At 40.1% G+C, this 27,995-nt stretch overlaps 2 protein-coding genes across 2 annotated transcripts; one reads left to right on the top strand and one right to left on the bottom strand.

The window, feature by feature from the left end:
• tnni3k (TNNI3 interacting kinase) lies at positions 1-12,902 on the top strand. The gene is made up of 25 exons (XM_044361118.1): positions 1-396; positions 717-825; positions 930-1,015; positions 1,325-1,422; positions 1,738-1,848; positions 1,956-2,054; positions 2,192-2,330; positions 2,550-2,694; positions 2,775-2,879; positions 3,025-3,119; positions 3,227-3,376; positions 3,463-3,546; positions 3,642-3,698; positions 4,259-4,351; positions 4,432-4,489; positions 4,602-4,796; positions 6,104-6,208; positions 6,301-6,353; positions 7,295-7,347; positions 7,760-7,892; positions 8,190-8,299; positions 9,633-9,692; positions 9,794-9,963; positions 12,084-12,163; positions 12,379-12,902. Exons 1-25 carry the CDS (start codon positions 357-359, stop codon positions 12,456-12,458), a joined length of 2,508 nt encoding a protein of 835 aa, XP_044217053.1. The 5' UTR covers positions 1-356; the 3' UTR covers positions 12,459-12,902.
• Positions 12,676-27,970, bottom strand: erich3 (glutamate-rich 3). Its single transcript, XM_044361117.1, has 14 exons — positions 27,751-27,970; positions 25,857-25,950; positions 24,580-24,705; positions 24,395-24,466; positions 23,975-24,103; positions 22,091-22,249; positions 21,695-21,904; positions 20,925-21,105; positions 20,514-20,700; positions 19,767-19,999; positions 19,488-19,634; positions 18,881-19,252; positions 17,454-17,588; positions 12,676-17,345 (listed from the first exon to the last, which is right to left on the bottom strand). Exons 1-14 carry the CDS (start codon positions 27,768-27,770, stop codon positions 13,822-13,824), a joined length of 5,589 nt encoding a protein of 1,862 aa, XP_044217052.1. The 5' UTR covers positions 27,771-27,970; the 3' UTR covers positions 12,676-13,821.
• Between the last annotated feature and the right edge of the window lie 25 nt (positions 27,971-27,995).

Genomic DNA, 27,995 nt, shown 5'->3' with positions numbered 1-27,995 from the left:
TTTGGGAACCACCTAACAAGACCAGTATTTGCCAGACACATCTGTAACAATATACACATTTCCAACTTACTTTTCTACATCAGACATCTCGGGGTATCTGGGACAGTGCACTGATCGCCTGCTTTGTTTTATACTGTATACACACGTCGCAAACACTGTCACACTGATCCACGTTTGCTCGAGGGAGATCAGTTGTCGTAGTTGTTAGGCATTCCACTCAAAGGTGTTTATTTTTAGCCCCACAGACATGATCCCCCTTTATCTGGACCTGTGCAATTGTGGCAGAGAGAGAGATTGTGTTACTGCTTGTTCACCAAACTATACAGCACACATTCAAAGAAAACGGACCTTTATCAATGGGAAATTACAAATCAAGACCATCTCAGACGTGTACAGGTAATATAGCTTGCTGTGTTTGTGGTTCATTTCAGATGACTAACAACAATGCCTACATTGAAGATGCGTAGAAGTGTGAGTTTTACTTTTAGCTGCCCTTAATCTCTATCACAAATACTGACGTGTTGAAAAAAACATTTTAAACACTGTTAGTGACTAACAATGATTTATGATAGTGTTCATATGTAATGCAATGTACAGTTTGGACACAATTATGATCAATATTTCTGAATCATACATTTACACATGTATATATCAAGTTAATTATGTGAGTAATCAACAATGGATTCGTTGTTGATGTGTTTGATGGGGCTGTGAAGATGAGTGGAAGAAGAAGGTGAGCGAGTCGTACTCTGCAATCATCGAGAGGTTGGAAGATGACCTCCGGCTCAAAGATAGTGAGGTTGTGGAGCTCAAACTTGCTTTCAGGTGACAGAAACCTTTCCTGTTTTTAAAAGTGTTTAACGAATTTTTCTGGGTCAGTGGGTTTTCAGTTTTCAGAAGCAGGCGATGTTTTTTTTCTGTTGCCTCAGCTGTGATGAAGCTTTTCAGAAGGTGAACTTGAGCTACCGAACAGAGAAGGGGCTGTCCCTGCTGCATCTCTGCTGCGTTGTGGGAGGTATGCATGACTACTAGACTCTATTAATAACTCCTTGACAAAATGCAACAGTGGAAGGAAGGATTAGTGCAGACTGACTGACGTTGTTGTCTGAAGATGACCTCTGGTGTTGACCACATGGAAGTAAACAGATTCTAAATATACTGTACATAAAGGTTCAATAAATAAATTCGGCTTACAGCTACAACAGCTTGCTTTTGTTCCCACATTCAGATTATTATTCCAGGTTGTTGGGTCATTCACAATAAGCATGATGTTTTGTTGAGTGAAATATTTTCCCAGTACATCATATTACACCTGTATGTCCAGGTAGTAAAGCCCGTATCCGCACCCTAATGCTCAAAGGCCTGCGTCCTTCCAGACTGAGCAGGAATGGATTCACTGCGCTCCACCTGGCTGCTTACAAGGTGAAAAGAAATGTAGCACAATAAAACTAAATTTAACATATTTTCAAAATAAGTCTCTTTTGGTGCAATCTGTATCTTTGGCTTTCTTGTTTTTTTTTTTGTCATCTGCTCAACAGATTTCTAACTTTTACCACATGGTGGAGTGCAAGTACACACAAAGCCAGTATGATAAATAGTGATATAATGGCCAAGATGTAAATACAGTACACAATCATGGCTAATAATGTTGAAATCAGTGTTTAATAAGAATTCAGTAGTTGACTAGTTTCACCCAAAGGCGTGTGAGTGTATTCCTGTTCTGTTTCCACATCACAGGATGATGCTGAGCTGGTCACTGCACTACTTCATGGAGGGTCAGACGTGCAGCAGGTTGGGTACGGGGCCCTCACTGCCCTGCATGTCGCCACACTGGCTGGACACCAGGAGGTCAGAAATGAACCTGGGCCTTTTTTTCTTATCAATTTATATGAGGAGTAATATCAAAAGCTATGGTCTTTTCATTGCTTTTGATGATTTTCCATTTTCCCCACCAGGCAGCAGATATTCTCCTACAGCATGGAGCTTATGTGAACGTCCAGGATGCTGTGTTTTTTACCCCACTCCATATTGCTTCCTATAACGGCCACGGGCAGGTACATTTACTCATGTTAATCGTCTGTGTGCATTCTTAATTGACACAAATAACACTGATGAATCACTGACTTTTGCATACATTCAAAACTGTTCAGAAACTGACACTTCTTTCTGCCTTTCTGTCTCTGCATCCCAGGTGGCAAAGTTGCTGCTGAAGTTTGGGGCAGATGTGAATTCAAGCGGCGAGGTGGGGGACCGGCCGCTGCACCTGGCTGCAGCTAAGGGTTTCCTCAGCATCATTAGACTGCTGATGGGAGAGGGGAGCAAAGTTGACGGTGAGACTTGAGACTCAAGACAAGAGCGCTTTCATAAAAGACCTCATTGTAAGTCAGTGATGTGTGACATAAAATATACTAAAACCACTTCAATAGATCCATTGTTCAGCCCTAGAGAAGCTAATTAACATCGATGCTCATAAATTAAGCTGGCAGTCAGTAATTGGAGATAATTGCTGGATTGATTGTTTAAACTGTCTTTTATGCTCCTCTCTTTAGTGAACGCCCAGGACAATGAGGATCACGTTCCTCTCCACTTCTGCGCCCGTTTTGGTCACCATGAGATTGTGCGCTTCTTTCTGCAGGGCAACTTTGACGTACAGCCTCACTCTGTCAACATCTACGGAGACACACCACTACACTTGTAACTCGATTTCCATACTTTTTGTCAGATAATGTGAAGTGTTATGTATTGTAATGTATTGTAATGCTGTGTTTCATCAGGGCCTGCTATAATGGCAAATTTGCAACAGTTAAGGAGATTATACAGTTTTCTGGCACAGACAGTCTTACAAAGGAGAACATCTTCAGCGAAACAGCCCTTCACAGGTATTTATAGTCTGCGAAACAGAAAGACAAATCACACACATACTGCACAAATGCACTAAATACATGTTGTTTAGCAAAGTTAAACTCCTTCACCTTTACCTTGTGACTCCTGTCGCTCAGATGTGATAATGATCTTGTCTCACAGTGCATGCACCTATGGTAAAGACCTGGAGATGGTGAAGTTTTTGTTGAGCCAGAGTGCTATGAGCATCAACCATCAGGGCAGAGATGGACACACAGGTGACTTTCTACCTCCTCCAAAACTAGCACAACTCTTTCTGTTCACTTGTGCGGTTAGCAGATGATTTTCATTTTTATTGTGTGTCTGCTGCTGTGACACTGTTCAGCCCTGCACAGTGCCTGTTTCCATGGCCACATCCGCCTGGTGCAGTTCTTGCTGGACAGTGGTGCAGACATGAACCTGGTTGCCTGCGACCCCAGCAGGTCCAGCGGGGAGAAGGACGAGCAAACCTGCCTGATGTGGGCTTATGAAAAAGGTCTGTTTGTATGCCTAGGAGATTAGCTGCTCGGAAACATAAAACAAAACCCAAATGCTGCTGCTCTTGTGTTTTTTCTACCTCAGGTCACGATGCCATCGTCACCTTATTGAAACACTACAAACGTCCAGATGACTCCCCCTGCAATGAGTACTCCCAGCCAGGAGGTGGTGAGTCAACCTTACCACCACTAAAAGTTATTATCTGGAATAAAAGCACACACATCCTCCCCTTAAACTGTCTGTTCATGTTGACTCTCTTCCAGATGGGTCCTACGTTTCTGTCCCGTCTCCTCTGGGAAAGATCAAAAGCATGACTAAAGGTAGTGAGGTGGAGTGAAGCGCAGAAGATTTTTTCCCCACAGTTCACACTGCTGTCAGCTGACATGACAGCAACACTGTGTCTGTTGCCAAGTGAAGGGACTCAGCTGCTGATGATAACACTTGGCTGCTGTGCTCCCCAGCGAAATTAGGAAGTATGGATCTGTCCATATGTTTAATATCTGAGGAAGTATTGGTCTGAGTTTGATGAAACCCAGGTTTGAAGCCTTTAGGGTTAAACATAATTAAACACACTAATTGGCCTAAAGAGGGCACTATATCAGTCACTGAAACTGAACAAAAATACACCCTTTTTTAAAGCATAGATGGGGAATCAGTAACCAGCATCAGCTGCTGAGGTATACTATAATTTGTCCATATGTGCACACCATTGTTTGTACATTATATAGTCACCATTATATGAGTATTATCTGAAATGAGTATTTGCCATGTGTTCGAAATGACACACCAAACTGAAAATACAGTGATTCTCACATGTGCCAAGTGCAGATTTACCTGGAATTATAATGGCAAACTGTGTTGTGTCACTCTTTGTTCTCAGAGAAAGCAGAAGTTCTCCTGCTCAGAGCCAGCCTCCCATCTCATTTCCACCTTCAACTGTCTGAGCTGGAGTTTAATGAAATTATTGGATCAGGTAACTCCATTCATACTTTCTCTGTCTCTGTTTTCCTAATCTGAAAATATTCTTGAGCATCAAATCTGTTTCTCACACAGGCTCCTTTGGAAGGGTTTACAAAGGAAAGTGCCGAAACAAAGTTGTTGCCATAAAACGGTAAATGTCCGTTTAAGACACAGCTGAAGGTGCCATTTTGCAGCTTTTTTCACTGTCAGTTGAAACCAACAGAAAAACTGATGAGTCCCTCAATCGTCACTCTCCTCTGTAGCTATCGAGCCAGCACATACTGCTCAAAGTCAGACGTGGATATGTTCTGCAGAGAGGTGTCCATCCTCTGTCGCCTCAATCACCCCTGTATCATCCAGTTTGTGGGAGCGTGTCTGGACGACCCCAGTCAGTTTGCCATCGTCACCCAGTACGTCTCTGGAGGCTCACTGTTCTCTCTGCTTCACGAGCAGAAGAGGTGAGGAAGTAAACATTATACACCGCAGCATCATCTGTATATTATACTGTCAATATAAATCCTCGTATAGAGGCCAGTGACACACACAAGCTACTAAACGTTAGAACTTCCTTATCGTGTTTCCTTTATTTAAACCCACTAGCATTATGGAGTTGGTAATTCTAACTACATTTACACTTATAACAGAGACAGCAACAATATTTTTTGACTTCGCATTGTTAAAATCATGGATGGCTAACATCAGATTTAAACTAATTGACCAAGGAAATAAAAACCCCAGTACACAGTTATGCAATCCAACACAACAGTCTTATTGGTCTTAGTCTTAGTAATAAATGTTCCTGTGTGTTCGAAAGGTGTTAATTCAACTCTATGGTAGTTGTTGATACTGTAGTTGGGTGATTTTGACTGAATATTGTACATACTGGTAGGTTTTTCTGATATTTTTGTTCCTTCATATATTTAAATGAGGTGGACAAAATAATAAGACCACATTTCAGTATGTAATGCCAAAGACATTGTCACTATTACATAAACCAGAGAGCACAGCTTTATTTTTCAAATTCAAAATGCCCTGTTCAGTACAAACTGTATCTTGGTCACAATTTTAAAAAAATGTTATGGGTTCTTTATCAAGAAAATCTTGTCTTTCTTTTTGGCCATTCCTAGAAGTATATCGTCACTGGGATTTTATCTTCAAAATATCATCAAAAATGATAACAATGAAATGACTGAAAAGAGTAACATTATTATACAAGTACATTCAGCTTAGAATATGTATTATATTATAAATAAAAACACTCTCCATCCATCCAACCCCAAGGTGGGCAAATGTGAAATGTTTACAAATCTTTATCAAAAATGGATAATTGCAGGTATATTGTTATCAGATTTCTGATATATTGTTATCAGAACTCTCACTTATTGATATCGGTCAGGCTCTAGTTACAGTTACAGTCTCAGGACCATCAATAAATCAACATTTTAAATAGAATATTCTTCATTGCACGGCTCAGTTATTGTTAATTATAATGATGTTTTAACAAACTAAACAAGTGCATGTTTGCACAGCAGAGCAGTCCGTCTCAGGTCTCATTATCCTCCTGGGAAGTGGCCCCTCACCAACCCCCCCTCCCCTCCTTTGCCGGGATCATCATTGATCCAGATGAAGTGTTCCGCTAACTGTGTGCCCAGGTGCTGTCTTCATAGACTGTCCTATTGATCTGTGTAAAGTGCTGTGTGTGATTGGCAGGGACCATTGATTTAGCACTAAGTGGCTGCTGCTTTAATGATGTGTCAATGGACAGGCTTATTGACCTGCAGTCCAAGCTCATCATTGCCATCGACGTGGCCAAGGGCATGGAGTACCTGCACAACCTCACCCAGCCTATCATCCACCGCGACCTCAACAGGTGGGCGCCGCAGTAATGACACATGTGGTGAGACGATATTGGCAGTCTGTAATAACTGTTGTCATCTCAAATAATACATGTGTTCCTTCCAGTCACAATATTCTGCTTTATGAGGATGGACATGCTGTGGTGGCTGATTTTGGAGGTAAGAGACTTTTTGCAGTGTTTACTGTGCTGCACAAGAAAATTCAAGCTGCATTAACCAATTATTTTATAGTAACATTGAATCAAATGACTCCCAGGACTGTGACGGGACTGTCGAACAATGGCACTCCAGCTGATTAATGCAGCCACTTGTACCACAATGGTTTTGTTCACCAGACAGACAAAACCAAAACAATGTGTGTATGTGTATAATGTTGGTGGTACTCTACCAATGCAAAATGTTGGAGAAATAAAATAAGTAGTGATGAAAGTTAAACATTTTCAAACATCAGGTCATGAGGACCAGAAGTTGATCAGGAGCAACATACAGTAGGTGCTGGATGAGGAGCTTTCATTTGAATGACTGGAGCGCCATGTTTGGATTTACAGTTTAATACATTCATGATATAACAACCAGAAAAGCTATGAACTCATTGCTCTGAGTTTGTGTTAACATTGTTCTGCCCACAGGTGGTCAAACTGCGCAATGTCACTTTAAAGCAATGTACATACTGTATATCACTTAGAAAATAAAGTATAAAATAAAAAAGTGCTTCTTTATTATAAGCAAAGCTAGGTGATTATTCAATATTAGCATATTTTATATACTAATGATATAATGATGAAGCTGAGATATTCGAATATCATAATAATTAATTCCCATGTCTAAATGATTGAATTGATTTACTTTTGGGTGCTGATTTAGACTAAGATTTTTGAATATTTTAAGGTATCTTTGCTATCACCGATCCTTACAATCAATGGAAACATGACAATTTGATATGAATTACTACAAATCTAAAGTTTCTTGTAATACTGACAATCAGCTGACAAGAGTTTGTTTGCTGGCTCATCTCCTTGTAAGTGACTCTGGATGAGAGTACAGCTAAATGACTAAAATGCAAACGTTTGACCACTGCGTGTCCTTCCACCACTCTGCAGAATCCAGATTTCTACAATCTGTGGAAGAGGACAACATGACCAAGCAGCCAGGGGTCAGTGCTGTCTCCTCTTTCTGATTTTGGGTGATTTGATGACATATTCAGCTAAGTAAAACACACCTCCTACAGCACCCATTTTTCCACATTAGAAACAAAGTGTATCTTGAATCTTTTTGTTGGAGTTTAAGCCAGAGCTTCTGCTGGCACCTGCCATCAATTATCTACCAGCGAGGAAAACTGCCTTCATGCAGATTTTGTCTGAATGTGCTGATTCATCACTACCAAGAGTGCTTGGCCTGCAGTTTGGTGTTAAGTGTGTTACATCTCTTGAGAAATGCCTGTTGTGATGAACTACTTGCCCTTGCTGGGACATACTGTTTATGTCAGTAATTGGGCCTGTGTGTGTGTGTGAGTGTGTGTCTTTGAAATGGCCTGTGTGCATATAGCTGTGTGTCTGCGTTTGCAGAACCTGCGCTGGATGGCTCCCGAGGTCTTCACCCAGTGTACTCGCTACTCAGTGAAAGCAGATATGTTCAGCTACGCCCTCTGTCTGTGGGAGCTGCTTACTGGAGAAATTCCCTTCGCTCACCTGAAACCTGGTAATTTTTCCTCACGTCAGTCACGGACTTAAATGGTTTGCATACCAGAGTTCAAACTGAGGGCATCTTGATATCACTCAAACAACAATGCATGTATTTAATTTGCCTTGAATAACGATTAAAAAAGAAAGCAAACACATTTTTGCATGGAGAGGAGCCTTAAAATTGACACATCAAAGCATCTGAGAGCTCAGATACTGAGGATCAATACCATCATTTGGATATTAAATCAATGCTGAGCTCTCAAGAAAACATTTTAAGACTTTTAAGAATTTTACAATGTTTTCCTGTCCTCAGCTGCTGCAGCAGCAGACATGGCCTACCATCACATCCGGCCTCCTGTGGGCTACTCCATCCCCAAACCCATCTCTGCACTACTGATGAGAGGCTGGAACGCCTGCCCAGAGGTAAATGACCTGGTTTCACATCTAATATTTCATTTGAGTCCTGATTATGAGCAACAATCACTCCAAGAATAACCTGTTCTCAGTTAATATACATTTTATATAATGTAGTTTATATCCACTATGTGTTGTAGATGCTGAACCAAGGATTTCTTCATAGTTTCAAACTGTAAAATCATCTCACCAACAAAATCCTCTCATGTCTTCAGCTATTTAGACACACTGAGGCTCTGCGAGGCAAACAATGCTGAGTCAGCTGCTACTGCAAGCGCATGCAGCGGTAATGAATATGACAGTCGTGTCCCCAGATGATATATTATTGGCTGTTCATATTTAGAAGCACACATGATCTAGATGATCTTCCCTAAGTGCTGCCATGTTCATAATTGGCCACGCATGTTTTTCCTCGTCCTCATTAAGACACATTATTACACAGCGGAGCGTGTTGGCACATCTCTCCCTCTGTGGTATATATCTCCTTTGTTTTCCTAGTTAAGGCTGTTTAGATATCGTTGGAAGTGCCTCCCACGGTGATCGTCTCGCCCCAGTGCCACCTCATCAAGATACTTCTTTTAACAAGAGTGTGATCAAGGTTTCATGTGCATGCTTCTGTACTGTACACTAGCTCTCGAGGGGTTTAGAAGTAGAACTCTCTGTGTTTACAGGCTTTGTACTGAAAAATATACAGTGTGGTCCAAAAGCCTGAGACCAGTTTCCCATCACTTGAATTGTTTAAGCCTGTAGTGACTGACTGAATGTGCGGTGTAAGCAGATTTTACAATACCGCTTTGACATCCATGTAATTTGAAATTGTAAAATGTTGTTCTTAACCGGCTTATGAAAATCACCACATACACCATCATACAAACATTTGAGGCAAAATAAATGCAGTTAGGTGATTTTTCTATTGAACAATAATCATTTGTTCATAGTCAGAAACTACATGAACACAATAATGTATGAAAAGCATTTAGAGAAATCAAATTACGAAAAGTTTACAGGAGTCTTCATTGTATTTCTTTCGGTTTAGTTTCATTTAAAAGCAGCATGCAGGCAGATCTTTTGGCAGCTGTGTGAGGATTTGATGTATAACTTATTGAACAGCTCCGGGGTGGCGGCGTTTTATCTTTTACAGTGAGGCGGGAGATCTGAGGATGGCTTTTGAAGCAGAGTTCACCTTTGCTTCATGCGTGGGTGGACTAAAATGAGCAGAACATACAGTGTGTTAGAGAGAGTACAGCTGTGTGTTTGTCACTTTTGGGTTATACTGTATCTTCTGGATTTTTGTGTTTAGCCTTGAAACAGAAATATTTGTAGTTTGTTTTTCCCTTTTCAGGACAGGCCTGAGTTCTCTGAAGTGGTTACCAACCTAGAGGAATGCTTGTGCAATGTTGAGGTATAAAATATTTCACATTATTAATGGATAAGTAGGCTATGACATTTGTGCACCTGCTGATGTAGAGTATGTGTGTGTGTGTGTGTGTGTGTGTGTCACAGCTGATGTCTCCAGCCTCCAGTAACAGCAGCGGCTCCCTGTCACCCTCCCCCTCCTCGGACTGTCTGCTCGGGCGTGGAGGACCTGGCCGGAGCCACGTGGCCGCCCTGCGCTCCAGGTTTGAGCTGGAGTATGCTCTCAACACTCGCGCCTACGCCTTCTGGACTCAGAGGTAAGAGAACTCAAGTATCTCCTCAGACAGGTGAGGGTCGAGAGGGTGAGAATAATTTAATGCACAATGGCCATGTTCACATGCACCCAGTCATCAACTATTGACCGTCACTGCCTGTGGTTGGGGGCTTAATAAGCTTACATTGTTTAAATGGGGCTTTGCCGATGAGTCTTTCTTTTGCGATGACAAAAAACATATTTTTGATTGAACAAAAAAACATAATTTGTGTTTTTGGTTTGAACACAATTACACAACAGTTTAGGCTTTTTTTACATAAGTGTTATCAAAATTCATAGCTACTTTAGCCTTGTGCAACCAGGCAGTTTATCCCATGACATGTAAGTTGGGAAACAACCATTCAAGAATATAATCTGCTAGACTAATGATTTGATGATAAAACAACCAAACCTCATTAACAACAAGTAAAACTAGTCATTGCAGGCATAAAATGGAGCAACTATCTGGCCTCTCAGCTCTCTGAAGTTTATTTAAAATTTTTATAGTTAGTTTTGGAGGAATTTGTCAATATTCTCACAACAGCCCAGAAATTAGATCTTTCTCAAGCTAAAATGGATGAAAAACATGTGTTTGCTATCTTATGCAATGAACCCAATATTAACAGCTGTCATAACATTTGCTGTTTTGTTGACATCCGGATGTTCACATAATACTGTGTAAATTTGAGTTTGTGTGAAATCTGAAAGCAGCAAGGTTTTTATACAGTCACCCAGTCAATCTTGAAATAAAATGGCATCTCACTTGTGTTTTTCATAATCATATCAAGATCACTTCAAGTTATGATATGTGTATTTGTTATCCAAAAACTGTTGTTAAGCTGTTGTCTTGTTATTTAAAGGCCCATTGACATTTACAATGAGAACTAAAACCATTACTAACAGGTAACACAGAGGTTTCAGAAGCGGAGTCTCTCTTTCTTTTTTTTTCCCTTTCAGTGAAGCTGCATTGAAAAGATAATGTGGCGGAGTGAGAAGTTAAACAGTCTTATCTGGCAATTTATCCTGCCACTGGAACAGTTGGCTTTTAGCCATAATGAGTCATCGTTGCTCCAGTGACAGTACAACACTATGTTTGAAAAAAATACCACAGTTGACTTCAGTGAGCCTGCATTGGTTGAACATGCTGTGTGTTGTCTCTTTACCCTCAAAAATCTAAGATCAAACTAAAAATCTAGTTGTTGTTTTATACTGGTAGTCATAAAAACTCCAGTTGACTTAAATTACTGATATAGTTAATTATCTTCATAGTTTATGTGGATAAGGCTTAAAACATGTTGCCGAAAACAACTTGAACCAAGGAGTTTGTGTGTTTTTACCATGAGAAATTCCATCCAGAGTGTTTGGTTTAAGACTTTGCAAACAGGAATTTCACAAACATCATGTCTAGGCTTGTTCTCATTCGGGCACACTTTGTAGAAACAGCTCCCTCTGAACCGATGTTGTGCCAGTAACATGTAGACCAATTAAGATACTTACTGCAACAGTGAGGATTGGAGTTGCTCGGATACCGAACAGGAAACAAAGGAAAGCAAATGCAATAAAACATGCATGGCATTCTGACCGAGGAGGAAGGTCTCTGTTAGACGCCTGGCTTGGAGCCTCTGCAGTTTGTGTGTGTGTGTTTGTGTGTGTGTGTGAGAGAGAAGAGTCGGAGCCTGGTAACAGTCACTATGAATCCAGTAATAGGAGGTGGGGTTATTATGGTGTGGTGTCGACCTGCCAATAATTCCCTGGTGCTCCTAAAAAGTTAGACACGACTTCTCCAATTCAAGCACATGGAGTTTAACTTTCACAAGTCATAAATATATAATGTTCATATTCCCCATAAATAAATATCACTAAATATCACTCATCATTAGTAAATATGAGTTTTTTCATTTTACGTAGCAGTGTGCCGACTGTGTCTGCAGTCGCCTTATCAAACTTGTCATCAATTTTGTATACTGTACTCCTGCAGAGAAAGTAAGAATGGCCTGGCTGTAGGTTGGACATTAGATATTGTATTACTTCTGTATTGTATTGTATTATATTACTTTCTCAACTAGTGCTGCAGTGGATTCATGAGTCAAGGCTGAGTTTACTACTTTTATTTTTAATTTTCAGTGAGCGGAGACGTGCATCTGGAGGCCTTTCACTGGAGGAACTAAGAAGGAACATGCAGTTTTCTCCTATTGATCGAAACGGTTTGTCTGCAAATGCATGTCTACTAATGATTTTTGAAAGTGAGGCTGCTGCAGTGTTGCTCATTTATTTTTTAAAACTATTTGCTAAAACATTGCACCCTCTGCTTCTAGGTAATACATAGTAATATACAGTAGGTGTCAATAGTAGTTTTGTGGTTATTGTCAATGTTAAAAAATCAAGTGTCACAGTTGTCATTCCTTTGTGTCTGTTTCAGGGTATGTGTCTGATCCCATGAGCACTATGCGATTCTGCTCTTCCTACAGCAGCAGCGGCAGCTTCGAAGACAGTAACTAACTCTTCCAAGAGCTCCGAGCACTTTTTATTATGTGCTAACTAATTCAGACATTTGTCACTGTTATTGAGTTTTCACTGTATATATATGCAGGTGGTAGATGTAGTAGATATTGCCGACTAACTTGCTAACTAAGATGAGTATTTAGTTGTAGCATAATGTATAAAGACGAGTGGTTTGTGAATTTACACCTTACCTCCCAATATTTTTTGCCCTGTGTTACTTTAAGTTCATTTGATACAAACAATGTGTAAAATTTGTGCATTATTCAGTTCTTGTAAATACGTGACAAGCAGATTTTGTTTTTGTGTACATGCTTTGCATAAATCTGAAATGCAAGCTTTGAGAAGCCCAGTTAATGTATGCAATGATCCTGATGTTCAGTGTATACACATCTTAATCTTTTTGTTTGTCCAGAAGAAAAAAAAAACAGAAAGTCCACTGTCCATCTCACTGTTTTTATTTTTGAATGGCCAAATCACACAAGCATCCAGTCACTGACAGATATCTAATGAAAAGAAGCCTCATAAACTCATACTAGCCATACGAACCAGATGAAAAGGCAATACAAATAAATATTTAGTATATTTTTTGTCAAAAAGAGGTAGTGTTAGCAGCAATAATGACACAAATAGTGCCTAGCTTTGACATGTCACTATGTTGTCACTGTTTTATCTAACTAATTATCAGCTTAATGATGATTTAATTATCCATGTTGGTTTAGCTTATCATTTCCTAACATGTCTACATACTGTCATCTAAACAATTATGTCAAAGCACTGACTAAAATTGTCATTAACACAGACAGTGCAATTACAGATTAAAGCTTATCTACTGTAGCATCGTGCTTCTACATGGAGAGTCAGTCAGTGGAAATGTAAGTGTGCTGGGGTCCATCAGGGCAAACTAAGCTGTAGGAGTCCGACAACAACTATGAATTATTCAATCATTTGTGAGCAAGAGTGGCAGAGTATCTGTTTACAGGTAATGGGCGATAGCAGCTGTAGCCTACTTGATACCTCATACTAACTATGTCTCTGACAATAGGAAGAGATGGTCTATTGTAAACATTCTCTACAGCGGTCAGAACTCATTACACGGCTTCTTTTTGGTGATTGAAGGATGAAGACCATTTAAGAAGTCGTAAACATAGAAACCAAATGACACTTGAAGGCCTTCGTCAAAACTGAAATTATCTTGTATTCGATGTAACTGATTATGGTTTGACCAATCGATAAAACCACATTTGCTGACCACTAATACACAAAGAAGCCATCTTGATTGTCGAAACGCTCTTAAATTTCTGCAAGTTTTTAGTTAAGCAAAGCATCACTGTACCTTAGTGTCACTTTGACTTGTGCAGCTCTAATGTCCACTCTCAGTCCTCGTTGTCGTCAGCAAAGGATATGAACCGCGACCAAACAGTGTTTCGTCCACTGAGAACATGCTCAACCGGTCTTTACTGAGAGTGTGTTTGATGTCTTGGATCAGCTGCGTGTCTCTTCTGTCTCCGTTGATGCTGCCGTCAGACGGTTTGGGTTCAACCTCTTGGCTTCCATCGTCTGACTTGGCCATTGTAAAATCAGTTATTTCTGTAACTTCTTGACTTTCTTCATCTGTTTTTTGCTGCGTTTCTTTGGTAGAATTCTGTTCATCTGCTATCGTGTCAGCAGAAGCCAATTCTGGACTCTCTGAGCACTGCTGATGCTCCTCAGTTTTAGGCAAAGACAGAAGATCTTTCCTCTCTTCAGGTGCTGTTTGTTTCTCATTCTCAGTCATTTTCTCCTCAGTTTGGTTCTCTGTGACACTCTCAGGTTTGCCACTGGCTCCTGAATGATTAGTACCTGCAATGCTTTCTACTTCAGTTTTGGAAATATCGGTCTCTTCGGTGTTCCTCTGCACTGGTCCATCTTGAGTCCTGTCTTCTTCAAGAGATCCCCTGCTTCCTTTGCATTCGTCTGACCTAAGGTCTTCCCTCGACAGCTCAGTTCCTGAATCTTGAACATTATGTTCAGTCTCTGTGTTTGGTGTTAAGTTTTTCACCTCAGTCTCGTCCACTTGCAGCGTATCTTTGCCAGGTTCATCATCTTCAGACTCATTGCTCTCGAGGTCCGACTGTACGACTTCCACTTCGGTTTTGCCCTCTGCCTCGTTTACATCTTTTTGCGTGTTCCCCTCTTCTGCATTTTCAACACTATCAGCAGCTTCTCCATCAGACATCTTCACTGTCTTAAGTGGACTTACTGATCTCAGCAGCTCTGTAGATTGTGTTGCTTCAGTGTTGGAGTTGGATGTTTGAGCATCTGAATCCCTCAAGTCTTCTAAAGGTTCAACGAACTTCTCAAAATACTTGGACGTTTGATGCATGGTCACCCAGTTTGTGACCAGATCGGAGTTGTCTTCTTCTGCCAAGGCCTCCGGAGTTTCTTTACCTACTGCAGTCTTCTCTTCTGTGTTATCGGCATTGTTGTGTGGAAGCTCTGTTGACTGCACTTGAGGTTTGAGCAGCACACTCGCTCCTTCCTCCGAGGCCTTGCTCGCCTCCTCCGTGTCTGCTCTACCATTCTCTCCATCGGCTGCAGAGAGGTCAGCGGCAGCAGCGTTTTCATCAATGTGTGGGTGTTTGTCAGTGTTCGAGTCAGACTCCTCATTCTCTTTGTTATCTGTACTGTCTAAATCAATAGCTACAGCTGTTGAAGATGGTGCCCCATCCCCTGAAGAAGCAACTATCACCTCACTGACTTGGTTCTGGGTGTTATCGTTTTTTGAATCGCTGTCTTTATCATCAGGATCTTCTTTTATCTCCTCGGTCTCACTGTCCTTTTTGTCTGTATTTAGATCATCAGATTTAGTTTCCACTTTTATCTCAGCACCAGATATCACTGGCTCAAAGTCTTCTTTATTAGATTCATCTGGGTTTTCCACACCGGCCTCCCCTTCCTCAGCCTCACTTTCCACTTTATCAGTGGCGGGAGCCTGATCAGTTCTGTCATCTTCATGTTTTTCAGCACCGTCTCCGGACTCCACAGTTACTTTCTCTTCCTCTATACTCTCATTTTCTGTTGGTTCCTCTGTTTTTCTCTCTTCTTCAACTTGCTCCACCGCTTTAACATCATTTTTGTCCTCAGTCAGAGCCTCTGCCTCATCCTCATTTGTGTTGCTCTCTGCTCCGGTAGACTTCTCCCTATTTTCAACACCGACTTCTCCACTTTCACCATTCTCACTTTCTTTTTCAGCTTCTTCCTCAACGTTTTCAGCCTCCATCATGTTGTCTAGCGTCTCTTCAGTCGTTTTAGTTCGATTAGCATCTGCTGCTTCACTTTCACCTACATCCTCTGACTCAACAACATTTTCATCAGATATTTTCACATTATCTTTGTCCAAGTCTTTGTGTAAACTTTTCTCAGGTTCTTCTGTAATCTCAGATACTTCTTCTCCCTCTACCGTCTTATCGCTATCAGTTATGATTTTCTTCTCTTCAGATTCTTCCTCATCTTTATTCGCTACCTTACTTTCCTCAGCTTCATTGCCATTCTCACCTTTCTCTGTCTCCTCCGCCCCATCACCCTTTTCTTCATCTGCATTTGTTTCATTTATTTCTTCACCTTCGTTAGTTTTATCAGCTGCGGCTCCCTTTCCTTCAGATTCTTCCTCTCCATCTTTACTCTTGACACATTCACTATCCACATTATTACTGTCATCCTCGTCGTTCTCTGTCTTTTCTGATTCATCTGCCTTCTCCTCATTTGCAACTTTATCTTCCTCACTGAGGGTTTTTTCAGCTTGTTCTTCGTTTGACTTTCCTTCAGTGTTTGATTCAGTTTTAGTCCCTTCTGTAGTGTTTTCCTCATTTTCTATCCTTTCTTCTGCCTTACTTTCGTCATTCTCTTCTTCTGTTTTATCTGTTTCATTCTTTTCTCTTTCCTCAGTGCTTTCACCTTCTGGTATCTCTTCTGGAGTTGTTTGTTTTTCTTCCTCTTTACTTTCCTCTTCAGATTTCTCCTCCTCCTCTACCTTATCGTTTATTTTCACAGACTTTTCTGTTTCCTCTCCTGCATCACACACCTGCTTTTCACTGTCATCCTTACAAGCCTCTTCTCTTGACGCCTCCTCTGCCTCCTCCTCTTTAACATCATCTTTACTGCTCTCATCCTTTGCATTGTCCCCACTTGTGTCTGCTGTCTGTTCGGCATGAACTGTGGTGTCTCTGCTCCCCTCCGAAGAGCTGCTCGAATTATCTGCCGTGACTTCTGTTTCTGATCCTGCAGTTCTGTCCACGCCGTCTTCCTGCTGCCTCTCTGTGTTGGTTACAGGTGCCTCTTCACAGCTGAGGGCCTCTCGCTCCTCCGAGGGCTCTGCTTTCATCTCCATTGTCTCGCTCGCTGTCGTCGCCTCCGCCTCTGCATTATCTGGCACTTCTGTCTCATCAGTCTTTTTATACAGCTCGGATACTGATGACTCATCCTCTCCGCTGCTTTTTGCCACTTTCCCCGTCTCGTCGGGCAGCGTCTCAGGCTCGTCTGCTGTTTTCTGCTCGTTTTCTTCATCTTTATCTGCAGCCTCTGTCTCAGCGGATTTAGCTGTTGTGTTATCTTGAGATTCTGAGGCCTTGTCATCTTCTGCCATTTTCTCTTCAGGTACAGGAATCGGGGCTGCATCTGCATCCCCTGTCACCTCTGATTCATCCTTCTTTGCTGCAGCTTCATCTTTGTCCTCTTCTGATGCAGCCTTTTCAACATCCTCATCCTTTTTAACCATCTCATCTTGGTAGTTCTCACTACTCTCGTGGGGCTCTTGTTCAGTTTCATCCTTCTGTTCTTTTGGTTCAGACATCTCTTCGTGACCCTCTACCACTTCAGCTTCAACAGCACTTTTCTCTAGAACGGCATCTGCAAATACAAATGAGAAAATGTTGTGTATAGGAAAAGCTTTTTTTCAGCCACTATTGTTTTGTCCAGCTTGCTGAGTGTGATATGTTCAATTTAATGATTTGGTACCCTCGTTGTCTTGTTTATGTCCTTTATCTGTGGCCTCCTCCTCCTCCTCAGTACTGGTGTCGCTCAGTTCTGGCTCAGAGCTGCACTGGGACTCCTTCAGTATGGCCTCTGCCAGCTTCTCCTGTACAGATTTGGCTTGGGGAAAGAGAAGGAGACACGGCACATGCAATGGTATAAGTTCATGTCGCCACAAGCTTGGCGTGGTGATGCAGGAGGCAATGTTTGAAAAAGAAGCGACCCAATAAAGAAGCATGAATCCACAAACAACAATATGACTTTAATCTTTGAAGGTTCAAAGGAGCAACACAACATGCAAAATAATAATTAACATGCACACACACAAAAAAACACAAAAAAAACCATGATTGAGTACATAACCAAAACAGAAACACACTTCAGAAATGTCATGTTTTAAACCTGTGCTACATGGTTTAATGAAGTTAATATGAAACTAAAAGAAAAAAAAAGAAAAGAAAGACAGAAAATCACACACCTTTGGCACTTCAGTGTTTTGGCAAATTAATCCCAGAAACACAGTTTGAATATGTAAATAATTTTGGTTCTACTTCATTTGCAATTTAAAAATATGGACATGTAAGTTAGACATCTACAGATATTAAAAGAAGTGCAGTACTGTAAGTAAGCTGCTAGTAATGCAGGAGTAGATTTGTTTGGGTACACTACATATCTGAATATACAGGAGATCATCACAGCTCACACTTTGTGTTTTTTGAAATACTAGGACTTCAAATGTGTACAGTATGCAAATTCATACATCAGTGGAGACTTCCTCCTCCTTTTCTGATTGCATTTTCACCCCCCAAGGGGCTTTGAAACCTTTGTTTTCAGTGTAATATTTCTGAAATCTTTATTTGTTTCACATCGTTTGTTTTTTTTACTTTAACCAAAACTATATAGTGCAGCTTTAAGACAAATAAAACATATAAAAAGCAAACATATGTTAAAAAAGAAGCTTTTTTTAAGCCTGAAAATATTATCAAGAGTGATTAAAATACAATTAAAATATTGTTATGGGTGAAAATGTATTATCAGTATTCAAATATGTCTGAACACATTTTGAATAAAACTGATCTTTGACATTAAACAAAGAGAAAATCATCACACATACATAAGAAAAGAAAGTACAATGACACACAAGTAATTTTTCCACTATTAAAATGTATTACAGTCATAATACTTTAAATATCACAATCTGACAATACTGTAGTACATTGAGAATTATCTAGTTGTTGTCTGGGTTGTATTACACATATCTGCACACATTTGGACACATAGCACTGACTATGACTCATCTTGGCTGCAGCCCTGGTTGTGATAATAGTGGAAAAACCTCCATAAAAGATGGACTGATACATCTTTTCATGGATGTGAAAACTCCATAACTGTATTTTTTGGTTAATACTCACCCCTCTCCTGTTCCTCCTCCTGTTTGCTCTCATCTACTGTTTTTTCATCCTCTTTGTCTTCGGAGGTGTCATCACTCTGTTTATTCTCATTCCCAGAGGGGACGCTGGCATCGGAGATGTCGATCTCTGTGCTGTCCCCGGCGCTGTCCTGTATATCTGAGTCCTTAGCAGCAGCAGGCTCTGCCACAGTGGCAGCAGCTTCTTCTGGATTTGGTTCATCTTTTTCATCTGATGGAGCAGCGGTTTCTTCTTGATCGACTTCTGTAGGTTGCTCTACTTTTTCGTTCTCTGTGGAGTCTTTGGGGGCTTCAGTATCGCTCTCCTCCCTGTCGCTGCCTGAGCAGCTGGAGCCTGAGTGAGACTTTGCGTCTTCTGTGCAAGACAGATGGAGAATTTTAAGTCATTCAACAAACTTTTTCAGCCTGTAAAACAAATTCACTCACTGGGATCTAGGCCTGATAGATCAGGAATGAGTGCTTGAATGTCCGCAAATAGATACTAAGTGATTAAAAGCAGGTGTCAAATAAATAAATTATGCCTGATGAAATGTCACCTTTCATCAGGCATAATTTGTCACCCATGTTTTCAAAGAAGGAGATTCACCCACCATCCTTCTCGTCGTCTTCAGTCTCAGAGGCATCTCTCTCTCGAACTTGCTTTTCAGTTTCTATGGATGGAGATGGGGATTTCTTTTCCTTTTCCTCAGCGTCTTCTACGGGACCTTCATCATCTGCTTCAAAGTCCTCTTCATAATCTAAACAAGGACAACATACAGAGAATTTAATTGAGACACGTTATGGAAAAAAATCTGTGAAGTCTGTTACCTGTATTAATTTCTAATTGATGCAGTCATGTTTTATGTACTCTGGTGTTTCAATCATTATACCGTCTCGGAGTTTGTCTTCCTCAGGAGCTGTTTCTTCTTTGACTTGAGTCGCCATGTCCTGCGGCTGGCTGGTTTCACACTCGGAGTGGGAGCCAGCGTCCTCCACAGTCCTCTCCATCTCCATCTCAGCAGTAGTCTTTGGGCTGGAGACAGTCTCCTCTCTTCCTCCATCATCTTTGACCCTTTTCGGTGGAGGAGTGGGCTTCTTGTCTAGTCCCATTGCTATGATGCACCTGAAAAACAATAATAATGTACTGTAAGAACTCAGGAATAGGTTGACACTTTGGGAAATACTTTTTTAAGATATGTTTTTAAGAGAAAACAGGTGCACTTCTCCCTCACTGACAATATGCCTGGTGGTCTGCCTTTAAAAAAAGTGTCTATATTCTCTGTAACAAAATCAGGGAAAAAATGGCGCTCAATACTTAAAATATGGCTGTTGTCTGCCTTTATTGTAATAAATTCATCTAAAGGATGAGCGCTGCCTTTTTTGTTCTGGAGAATATAGACACATACTTGTTTTCTTGCTGAGAGTTGGATGAGAAGATTGATACCATTCTCTCCGGTCAGAGTGGTATTGGTCTTCTCATAAAACTTTTAGAAAGAAAGCAAATAACTCATAGAAAACTCAAACATTTCTGCTTTTTATTGTAATTTTATCTCTGTTTTCTTCTCTCAGCTGTGTTTATTTTCAACAGTTGTTTTCTTTCATTAGACAAAAGGTGTGCCTTTAAAGGGCAACCTTACTTGTAGCAGGGTGAGGCCCCCTCTATGCCAGAGAAGCCAAAGTGTCCGTGCCTGCCGCCGAGTCTGGAGCCCTTCCTGTGTTTGAACTCACAGCAGGAGCTCAGCCGTTCCACCTGCAGCCCGTTCAGGAAGAAGGTCAAGCTGAAGGGGAAACCTCGGTGTCGCCGTGAAATGAACTGGAACATCTCTGAGGTAAAGATTAAGGATGTAGGTGAGAGGTGGGAATGTTTTCAAGAGCAGTTTGTCAAACTGCGACATTGTCGTTGCAGAGCAGACATCCTAAATCCTGTGAGGCACCTTTACTCATCTTTACATATGGCTATTCGCAATAATAATACACAACTCCAGCTAATGTTTACTTATAAACTAAGAAACCCTTTACTAGAACCATTACCAGATCCTCACACTGACCTCCCTCACGGAGCTTGCCCTTGTACACACACAGGTTTTCTCCTCCACAGTGTTGCTGAAACACCTTGACTTCATCCCGCATGTCACTCAGGTCGTGGGAGAGATGCACTGTTTTGCCAAAGTACACCATGTTCACACACACTCTGCTCTGGAGCACAGAGCTCCTCAGCATGGGCGGCTCCTGGGTGGAAAAAAGGGCAGGATGTTCAGGAAATGACTAAATTGGATGATATTTATCTGCATAATGATAATATATAATGCATATTATTCTTTAAATATATATATATATATAAGTGCATGATATTTTCATGTTGTGTCTGATATTTGTTGATATTTGTCCTGATTATTTACAGTATGACCAGTTATTCTGGACTTTGCTGGTTGGTTGATTGAACTTTATGGGATTCAGACAAATTATTGACAATTACGACTTTAGTAAATTTAGTTCTGTAAGACATTCAAATCCATTGTTTAGTTCTTTGATTTGTTTTATTGTCCAGCTAGAGTTAAGCAAATATACTGCATTAAACATTAACCTGTGACTATAGATTAAGTAATAGAAAATGCTTGGGATCCCTCTATGCGGCGCTGAATTTTCATTTTGGCAGAACTTGTTGCTCAAAGTTTGTAGTTTAGACATACGAAATTATAAAAAAACACAAAGAATATAATATGACCTACTCTGTCTAGTTCTTGCAAAAATCAATTCAAAGCTTCTAAGTTTGTTGTGGAAAGTTCAGTTGCCAGGGAGAACAAAGAGAGAAAAAGACCTCATGGACGTCAGCTCCACTGGAGGCGGTGGTGGGGCGCAGTCGGCGGCCTCTGACAGTGCCGCTGGGAGTGACCTTCATGCCCCTCTCTTTCCTCTTCGTGGCCGGAGGCACTGGGGTGACAAAGTTATTGATGACTGGGAGGCAGTAGGGTGAGATACCACGAGAGGCATCCGTCATGTTAAAACGTCTCCGGGACTCCTTGTCCATCTAGGAGAGAAGTTAATGAAATAACATTTTGAAAAGACGTCAGTGTGCGTCAACCAACAGTTACCTTTAGTGCACTAATTAAGTTTCTACATCTCTAAAATGTAGTTTCCACGTCCTGCGTACAAGTGGCCACATGAATGGGGTGAATGAAAAAGTGAGCGCGTGTCTCGTGTGTCACGGTCTCACAGTGCAGTTGAATGGCTGGTCATTCTCATTGGAGGACTCGTGGAGTCTGTAAGGGGAGCTGCGTCTGAGTGAAGCTGTGTTGCCGTTGCTTTGGATCGGCTTCAGACGCACCGGCCTCTGCATCTTCCCTGGAGCCGTGTTGGGTCGAGACGAGCTCGGCTGCAGCACACATAATACACATACTGTACAATCAGCATTCTGCTAATCACAGACGCTACTGATAGCATAATAATAATAACATAAATTCACCTGTTTCTCAGTGTGAAATACATACAGTACAGTGAATGAATACAAAAAAACTGCATAAAGACAAATATTTATCAATGTGGCAGTCTATATTTTTGTCATTTCTTGTGCCTTTATTGGACAGCAACAGTAGACAGATGATAGTAAAATAAGAGGGAAGAGATGGGGATTTTCCCCAGCTGAATATTAACCATGCACCTAGTGGTTCATGATCAGCACCTTAACCCTGGGCCACCAAGGTGCCCTGTGTGCTTGCAAAATGTATTTTACAGTATTCAGAGGAGTTTTAGCCAATGAGCCTCCATGTTTGTGCACAAAGTCAAATAGATAATTTGCTTCAGTATAATGTAACTGCAGACTAAACTTATAAAGATGCAGACAATGCAAAATAAAGAACATGTTTGAGTCAGACATTACTGAGGGAAGTACTTCTTATCCCAACAATATTAATGCGTATTACATATTTTCATTGTATATTTTATATATTTTCCTGATTTGGTTCATAATGTGCATAATTGATCTTTTTCCTGGGTATTTTTGTGGTTAACTACTACTTTTTTGTCTTTTTTTGTCATGTATGCATACTGCAGCATCATTTTAAATACTATATATTGTGGTGTTTTAATTTTGGGTTGAGTTCTATGAAATAAACTTATAAAGTGCTTTTCAACTTAAGCAAGGAATGTGCACACATACACAAACAACACTCCATCTGCTCTATTCACATTTTTTCTTTGCTAGATTTTGTCATAATTTGCTGCGAAAGTGTAACACTATAACCTTCATTTCCAAGCAGGGATCATTAAAGGTACATTTTTTAAATTAATTCATGATAAATGACACAACAGGTGTGTGATAAATCCATATTACAAATCTTCACAGAAGCACCTTGACATTATTCCAACATATCACGGTTGATATCTTTCAAAAAACAGCTCATGTTTGCAGACTTGATAAATGGGATTTCCCAAAGATTAAGACCAGGATTACCAGCTCCATTTATTCTGGCATCAAGGTCTGTGGCTTTTTATGTTTCAAAGAAAACATTCAGCTAATCCCACTACTTCACTTAAAACACTCTCGTCTGTATACAGAGCAAACAGCGGCACAGAGCGGCTTCAAACTAAAGTCAGTGTAAACACGTTACTATCAGCAAGCACAGATCATTACTTCCATTACAGACAGACATTCATTATGTGTTGGATTTAGACACCACTTGACTGTGACTGGCTTTATGTGATTAAAATACATCTTTATTTACTGTCCAATTCAATGAAGTCTTGATACTTAGTTCATTTTACTAATGAGTACACTACAATTAAAATCAAATCAAAATATGTTTTTAATCTTATAAAACACAGGTCTGATTGACCAGTTTATACTGATTGGCTTTTTAAAGGCTACTTAACTAAAGGTTAGAGTCATTTTTTAACTGTGACATGGCATTTAAAAACCTTTACCTGATGGAGAGGCTATAATTAAAGGCCAACATTTTAAACAAGGGACAAAGAAAGTGGATCAAAAGTTGGAAAAGTTTAGCTGGAACTTCTGATTAGTGGTTGATCTTGCTCTTGAGGGACCACAGGTGACACAACATATTTAATGGTAACATGCACCAAGACTAGCATTATGACTCACAGACTCAGAGGATTCAGAGTGCTCCCCCTCTGGCCCAGAGTGCTGTTTTCGGACACCCCTTGCACCCGTGGGTGGGCGAGGAGACAGGATGCGGATGATTTCTTCTTCATACCTTTTAGAGCGCTCCACCTTCGAAAAAAAGAGCACTCGTTGCTTTATATGAAGAGTTTTGTTCCCAATTGAGATATATTAACACAAAATAATTTATGCTACTAAAATTGATAATAGCAAATCCTTGACGACTAAAACAGACCTCCTCGTTATCCTTCAAGATACTTAAGATTATTCATAAACTGATCAACAATCACTTGGAAATGAACTCTTTCTAACAGACTGACGTCACGAACAGTATTTTGTTTCATATCATTCAAGAGTCATCAGTTTGGAAAACAGTTCGGTATTTAAATGTAAATGACGTACCTTGATCTTATGCACTCTTTCCCTCCTTGCAAACTCCTCCAGTTTTCTTTTGATCTCTATTTGATGGAGACGCTGTAAGAGAGGGGCAAAGAGCAAATTAGCATAATTTACTATGCGAGGAGAAGCAGAGATGAGCTGACAGGGTTTTAACTGTTTTTGTCTCTGGTACACTGTGTTCCTCCCACCTCCATCTCCAGCACCTTGTGGAAAATGGCCTGGGCCAGGCATTCTCTAACGTGTCTCTGGTGGGCTCTCTGGATCAGCTTGTGTCTGTACTCCTTGTCTGGAACAATACGCCCACTCCTGGTGATCTAACAGCAACAACAGTCTGAGCAGCATTCAATCAATATGGGTCTTTTTACACAGAGATAACTCTGACTGACTTAATTGGTTGATTTTTTTTTCAATTGATCATTTAATGTGTTAAAAATTGTGACAAATATTTATCACATTTTCCCCGAGCCCAACGTGACATTTTTCAAATTGCTTGTTTTGTCTGAACAACAGTGCACAACAACAAAAGTTTCAACTTACAATAACTGGATCTGGCTTCTCAAATCTGAGCATCTGATGCTTTTTTGTTTTCTGTTTGGTATTTTTTTCTTAAGCTGGTAAAATTCTATATTTGTCTTATTGTCAACAAATTACATGAAAAGACCAAAACCAGCAAGTTTGTCGAGTATCAGATCTGCAAATTTGTTACTCTCAGTGGTGGGATGGATGAAATTTGTAGTTGTCGTCATCATCATTATCTTCATCATCATCATCAGGGCCATGGCCAGGATTTTATAAATGCTAAGATATAAATCTATGTCTGCCAAGCACCAACTTAACTTCCTGAAGATTTTTTCAGATTTTTTTCATCCATTTAAGTATTGGAACTATATTTTCTGTACATGCTGTTAGAGCTGCAAGGATTAGTCAATTCATCAATTAGTCGATCAACAGAAAAATAATCTACAACTATTGATAATTTAATAGTTGTTTTAGTCATTTTCTAAGCAAAAATGCCCAAAATCTGCTTCTTTTCTTTGTACATGTACAGTAAACTGAATATTTTTGGATTTCAGACTGTTGGTCAGACAAACTAAGACATCGGAAGACATCACCTTAATATTATATATTATATTATTATATTATATTATGTAGACAAAACCATTAATCGAGAAAATAATCAGCAGATCAATCAATAATGAAAATAATCATTAATGCAGAACTAAATGCTGTCTCCCTGAATCTGTTTCTGAATTTAATTTGTTTCAATATTCTTTTTTTTTTTTTTTTTTACCCTATTCAGTCTAAATAAATATAAAAATCTCCTTTTAAAATATACAGCATGTCATTTGTGTGTAACTGCAGACTGTAAATTCCTCCATCCAGAACACACAACACTGAGGACATGACCTCGGTGTACTCAGTTGTAGCTACAGCTCTTATCATCACCGTCATCATGTTGACGTACCAGTCCTGCTCTCTGCAGGTGTCTCCTGATCCGAGTGTTGCTGAAGTATCCAGCGAGATGTTTGTCTGTGAGACTGTTGTAGGCTGAAATAAGTCTACAGAAACAAGAGCAGTCAGAGCACAAAGAAACACTGAATTTGCATGTTAGCCCAAATGTCATCGCTTTATGAAGCAGATCAGGATTTGAAACTTTGTCTGCCACTAGAGTCTCATTCTTAATCAGTCTGTTTACTGGGACACTACACCGTGTTTGTTAGTCTTGACCTCATTAACGAGACATTAGGTCTTCCACAGCTCAGCCTCTTTTTCTTCCAACACAGATTTGATTTCCTCCAGCATTTGTGTACGAGACAACAGGATCTTACAACTATAGGGTCTGTTACCGGTGTCTGATTACACGCAGGAATTAGAGGGGACGGCACACTTAACCCTGTCTGCCTCCTCTCCGTGCACCTGGCATTGTTGTCTCTCCAGCTCAGTTTTCTCTTTGGACTGTTGTCACTCATGTTCATGTGTATGGTGGTTAAACTATCGTCGGTCATTTTTGGAGTGACTTTCTCTGAGCTAGTGCTGCTTTGAGGGAGCATGTGACTCAGAAATATATCATGTTAACGTGTGAAAGCGGCTAACACAAACAGACTGACACTATTTTTGTGTGTCTGCGTCTGGTTCTTGTCATGTGGGTCGTTTGTGTTGACGGTGCAGTTCTTTGTTTTATACTTATTCTATATGAAACTACTCAAGTACTGTTCTAGAGTACAGTTTTAAGGTACTTGTACTTTACTTACTTATTCAAATTGTACTTATTATACTTCTATTAACTCCACTACATTAGTTACTTTTTATATTAAGATTTTACATAAAAACAAACTATTAGCTTAAAGAATAGAAGACCTTGTTAAAGATTAAATCAGCTGTTCCCAACCTTTTCGACTTGTGTCTACTCGGGGCCTCTGTGTCACATTTTAGATGAAGTTGTTTGCAGTTCCACCAAAGAGACATTTCCACTCTAAACTTCTCAGATAATGTCATTTAAAGGATTGTTTGAGGCCCCAAGAGGTCATATTTATATTCACAATGAAACCAAAAAATAGAGAAAATATGAATACAAATGCATGTAGCAGAACAAATTGTTTCCTTTTTCCTACCTTAATAATCATCTCACAGGCCCTCTGATTTGTCTTGTGACCTTTTTAACGGGGCACGACCCCCCGGTTGGGAACTACTGTAGTAAACTACCAAACTGTATATAGAGTAGTTGCAGACAGGCTAATACATAGCTAAGTAGTAAATCAGCTCCACCTCGAGCAGCTGTTTGTGATATTAGAGAACATTTTTACATCATTGTTCTCACTTTCATTGAAAAACATATTAAAATGATTATAGTGTGATTTTTGTGCTGATCTGTACCAAACAAAGATATTTTCTTAAATCAGTAGAACATGATGTGTAGGCCTGGACATCTCTGCTGCACAATATTTAATTTAAAATGCTATTTTGACAAACATTTTGCCTCCTGCGATTTGCAAATTGCAGTAGGCCATATTACATACAGGAGCAGAAAGTATTTTACCTTTAATATATTAGTACATTTTGCTGATAATTCATCTGTGCTTTTTACTTTGACTTGTAATACTTTTACTCAAGTAAAGAATCTTGTACTTCTTGTACTTAATTAAGTACCATTTGAGTATGCAAAAGTTGTTAATTCCTTCATAGTAACTAGATTGTGAGACATTGTACTACAACAATATATTTATATTATGCTAATAAATTCATCTCAGGGTTTCTCAAGTGACTAAAAACTTGATAAAACAGCTTTTTTTCCACATAAAATCATACCCTGGATCTCATTTCCCTCCACTCTTGGATATAAAAAATGAAATTGCACCTACCCTGGGCTGAGGTGACTCATGATTTTCAGCTCCCTCCTGTGTTTCAGGCTCGGTCCTCGCTGGAAGACGACTTTAGGTCACGGTGAGAGCAAATTAACCCGCAGAGTTGTCCTAAAGTGGGGCAGTGAATTTTGCTGCTGAGCCGGATTGAGGTTGCACTCCTCCAGGAGCGGAACTGATGACAGTCGCTGGTTGCCATGGGAGATCACGTGACAACGCTGCCAAGGAGGCTGGTTTCCACTTAC

Source organism: Thunnus albacares, chromosome 9 (genome assembly GCF_914725855.1).
Source record: "Thunnus albacares chromosome 9, fThuAlb1.1, whole genome shotgun sequence".
Classification (NCBI taxonomy): Eukaryota; Metazoa; Chordata; class Actinopteri; order Scombriformes; family Scombridae; genus Thunnus; species Thunnus albacares.
Note: the sequence above shows the minus strand (reverse complement) of the source record. Positions and strands in the feature narration are given on the sequence as shown.